General features: G+C 36.6%; 1 protein-coding gene across 1 annotated transcript; it reads left to right on the top strand.

Moving 5' to 3' along the window:
- Positions 1-409: 409 nt before the first annotated feature.
- LOC114173799 (ninja-family protein AFP3-like) lies at positions 410-3,524 on the top strand. Its single transcript, XM_028058408.1, has 2 exons — positions 410-1,717; positions 2,943-3,524. The coding sequence occupies exons 1-2, from the start codon at positions 943-945 to the stop codon at positions 3,350-3,352; spliced, it is 1,185 nt and encodes a 394-aa protein (XP_027914209.1). The 5' UTR covers positions 410-942; the 3' UTR covers positions 3,353-3,524.
- The last annotated feature ends 945 nt before the right edge of the window (positions 3,525-4,469 follow it).

The following is a 4,469-nucleotide window of genomic DNA, read 5'->3' as shown; positions in this document are numbered from 1 at the left end:
AGAGGTTGACAAATTGAGGAAAAGTGGAACCGCATAGGACCTGACCTAAGAGAACACGACACGACTTAATGCACACACAACACAACATAACCCCAAGCCGCAACAACCACGACAAACAAACTATAATAAATCATTATTAATGTTGGAGCCACGCGTCTTCTTTTCCTTTTCCGGGATCTTCACCGACACGTGGCAACGGGTTTATCCCCACCCTCCTTTTGACATCTGTCCCTCTCGACAGCAATCTCATCTAACATTAAAAAAATCATGTCACTGTCGCCACGTGGCACCCACGCGCCCTTCTCTCACCATACCCACTTGTCTCTTCCTCCTCACTCAACCGGTCACATCCCAGGGGTACTTTCGTCCCCAAATAAATATTATTCCTCCTCTTTCACTTTCTCTCTTCTTTTCTCCTCTTTCAGCAAAACAACACCTTTTTCTTCTCTTCTTTCTTCTTCTTCTTCCTCTTCCCATTTTTTCCTCACTCTTTCTCTTCTTTATTCTTCTTGAATCATTGGTGTCCAGTTGGGTTTTTCTCCTTTGCTTGGGTTTGGCACGTGCGAGTAAAGAAGAGGAAGAAAAAAACTGATTTTGATGTTTTTTTTTTTTATTTGTTTTGGGTGAGGATTGATTGCTGTCTGGAAGAATAAAGGAAAATTCTTTTTTGTATTAATTGCATTAAATCTCGACTGTTTTGAGAGGAAAGAAAGGGTTTTTGTGTAATCCAGTTGTGTTCTGTGTGCTGCTTTTGGCATCATTTGATGAGGAGGCATGTTTGGTGTCATGGGTTTTACTTCTGATTTCAATCACTGCTACTCGTCACCCCACAAAGGTTTGTTCTTTTCTGCTGCACACGCGCTTTGTGTGAAGAACATGCGGTAGAACAGGTGTTACTACTTCACGATGTTCTATGTTGTTGTCGTTTTGTAACGGGCATTGATGATGGAGGATTATAAGAACCGGCACCTTCAACAGCACCAGCATCAACAAACCCATCTTCAGCAACAGCAAAATCGGAACGAGGACTCTGAGAGGATGGAGAGGTACCCGAGGGATTTGCTTCAGGGATTTGTCAGGAGGGGTATTACCATTAGGGATGATAGTATGAATAACGTTAGCGGTAGCGTATCGCAGCCTCTTCATCATCCTGGTCATGAGCAACAAGACCAGGAGGAGGATGAAGAGCTTGAGTTGAACCTTGGTCTCTCTCTCGGAGGAAGATTTGGGGTGGACAAGAACGCAAAAAAGAAGAAGCTTATGCGTTCGTCTTCTGTGGTGGGGACAATGCCTCTGTTCAGGGAGGACGATGCGGTGGCGCCGCCGCTTGCAGCTTTCCCTGCGCTGATGAGAACGTCTTCCCTGCCAACCGAGACGGAGGAGGAGTGGCGGCGGAGGAAGGAGATGCAGACTCTGCGCCGGATGGAGGCCAAGAGACGCCGGTCTGAGAAGCAGAAGGGATCCCGGGAGGCCGTTGCTGAGGTGGAGGGTGGTAGTGTGGTGGCAATGGGGTTGACCAGATTTGGTTCTGCCACGTTGGCTCCGCCTCCTCTGGGGTGGAGTGTGGCGGCACCAAAGCAGGTTGTTCTCGGTGATGTGTTAGGGAAGGGAAAGGGTTTTCAAGGTCTGTTTGGGCAGCCATCTTCTCAGGGTTCGGCAGATTCGCAAGGTGGAAGCTCTTCATCAGTGTCCGAAATGGATAGCAAGACTTTTTTAGGTAAATTTCGATTACTGTACATATGAGTAGAGTTTTTCTCTTGTTTGGAATATAATGTAAATTTTGGTGTGAACCTTGGAGTTTGACATTGTGCTGCTTTATGTGGTTATGGTGGTGATTGTGTTTCGAGTGTGTGATGATTCATGGGGACTTGTTCTGATGTGTATTTGTGATTTGTGTATCTCTTTAGGTATGACTTGCATGTTTTGATGTTTTAATCGATTCTGTGAATTGCTTACTAACAAGAGTGATGATGATGGAAAGAGCACAAAATATTTAATAGCACCTATGTCACCAAAGTACTATTATGATTTGTTACTTGTAAGGGGACTTAATCTTCTTCAAATTCAACCATGAAGACTGTTGTTTTCTTGTATTGAAATCTAGTTACTGAAACTGTGAACTTGTTAATCTCTTCCTTTTTGGGGCTTCTCATTATATTTAGTCACTATATGTTTGAAAATTTGGAATGATCATAAACTTGTGGGCAATTCTCCCCTTTAGTCTCATTGTAATAATCACCTAGAAACCACAGCACACAGAAAGGGATTATGTTTTGCACGTATACGTGATTGTGAGGTTTTCTTTTTCACCATTCTTGCATTGTGAAACAGTCACTTTTATTCTGTCACTTGGGAGTTTCTCTTGCACACGATTGCGTGATACCATTATTTGAAGCCTCATATTTGAATTAACTATGATATCAAAACAGAAGATAAGATGTTAACTTTACTAGTAAAGCAATTGAATATATTATTGGATGTATTTGAGATGGATTGCCACTGTAAATGTTATGCTTGCTATGGTATGATCTTACAGGTTTTCAAGTTAATAGTATCCACATCTTTTTATAGTAGCATTAAACTGAATTGTCATCACTAGTTGCTGAACTGATAATCAATTACATTGAAATCATGACCCCTTAATCTTATTGTTTCCCATTTTAAGCTCTGGTCATTTAAGATAAGCAGTTGAAGACTAAGATTATTAGTTAATTTTCCTGATATTGCAAGATCACTTCAATAGTAACTAGCTGGCCTTGTTTGCAAAATGAGTATGTCTTGGCATGTTTGATTGACTTCACTTCCGAACAAAATGTTTTTGGTTTAACATGTGGTTGTGTCTATATGTATATCGTAAAAGTTATCTGAAAATGAGGGAAATGAAAAGATGAAATGTGAGAAAAGGAAGATTTGATTATGTAATTTTGGTGAAATGATGACAGGAACAAGTAGTGGTGGTGGTGAAGCAAGCCCTGGTAGCAATCAATCAGCACAAGATGGTGTGGGTTTAGGGGCTAAGAGAAATGAGAATGTGGGTAGAAGTTGGAAAGCAGAGATCGAGAATCCATGTAACAAATCTCATCATTCCCAGAACATGAACATAATGGGAAAGCAAATTGGGAGAAACTCAATGGAAGACATGCCTTGTGTGTTCACAAAAGGGGATGGTCCTAATGGAAGAAGGATTGAGGGAATATTGTACAAATATGGTAAGGGAGAGGAAGTGAGGATCATGTGTGTGTGCCATGGAAACTTTCTGTCTCCAGCAGAGTTTGTTAAACATGCTGGTGGTGGAGATGTTGCACACCCTCTTAGGCACATTGTTGTCAACCCTTCTGCTGCACCCTTTTAGTCACCATCCCTTCAACTTTAGGGCTGTAATATACTTTACATTGAGGGAAGAAAAACATTAGTTTTGCAGCTCCTTTTTCCTTTTTCTCCATTTTTGCTTAGTTCTTCCATCAAACAATATTAAATATAGGGGCATTAAATTCCCAATCTTTATCTGTTTCTTTTCTTTTTTCCATTGTGTGTCAAGTTTATTGTTGAAAGGGTAATGTTTTTTTGATCATTCACATACTTGGAAGGAAACCCTACTTGAACATGTATAGAATCATGGCATTTGTTGGACAACAATGTGCTACAACATAACATTTGGTCGATCCCAATCATCCATAGTGATAAGTGTTTTCACTCTTATCAATGTATGTTGTGATTGTTACTGGGATTAAATATTTTTTTTCTTAAATTATTTATATAAAATTTTATTTTGTTTATAAATTAAATTATAAAATGTTTTGTCTTACATTTTATGAAAGCATCTTTAACAAAATTGTATTTTGTTTTTAAATTAAATTATAAAACATTTTGTCTTACATTTTATGAAAGTATCTTTAACAAAATTGTATTTTCTTTTGATAAGTTTTTATTAAAGTTACTCTTATTAGTTCTAATTATTTTTCATTATTATCATTAATGAAAATACATCTTTCCACATGTGTATTTATATTTATATTGCACTAAAAAAAATATAATTTTAAAAAAATATAATTTTATAAAACTAATAGTAAAATGATATAATTTAGAAATGTATATAATTTTGTAAGAATAATTTATATGTATCGGTTATTTTTACGGAATTATATAATTATATTTAATAAAGAGAAGTTATTCAATTTCTTACTTTATTAGAAAAAATATTTTTCATTTTTATTAAAGAGAAAAATCTTTTAAGTAAAACAAATATACCTAAAATTGCTATAATAAACGTATATTCCTTTTATATAGTAGCATAAATTATTATTTTCATCAACGTTATCATCATTATTGTTATATTATTATTATTATTATTATTATTATACGACTGTAATATTTATCATACTATTTTAACTTATTTGATTCTTATCATTATCATTGCACACATAAAAATATGATAAAATAAATGCTTGTGTTTCAAATTTACTTTTGTA

The sequence above is a fragment of the Vigna unguiculata genome, chromosome 2 (assembly GCF_004118075.2).
Source record: "Vigna unguiculata cultivar IT97K-499-35 chromosome 2, ASM411807v1, whole genome shotgun sequence".
Classification (NCBI taxonomy): domain Eukaryota; kingdom Viridiplantae; phylum Streptophyta; class Magnoliopsida; order Fabales; family Fabaceae; genus Vigna; species Vigna unguiculata.
The sequence above is the reverse complement of the archived record's forward strand: the minus strand, read 5'-3'. Positions and strand labels throughout refer to the sequence as shown.

What these genes read in the sequence shown, in the direction of transcription:
- LOC114173799 (XM_028058408.1), top strand. Translation starts at nt 943, where the DNA reads ATGATGGAGGATTATAAGAACCGGCACCTTCAACAGCACCAGCATCAA. An exon ending in GGATAGCAAGACTTTTTTAG is followed by an intron (nt 1,718 to 2,942) that starts GTAAATTTCGAT and finishes AAATGATGACAG; the next exon opens with GAACAAGTAGTGGTGGTGGT.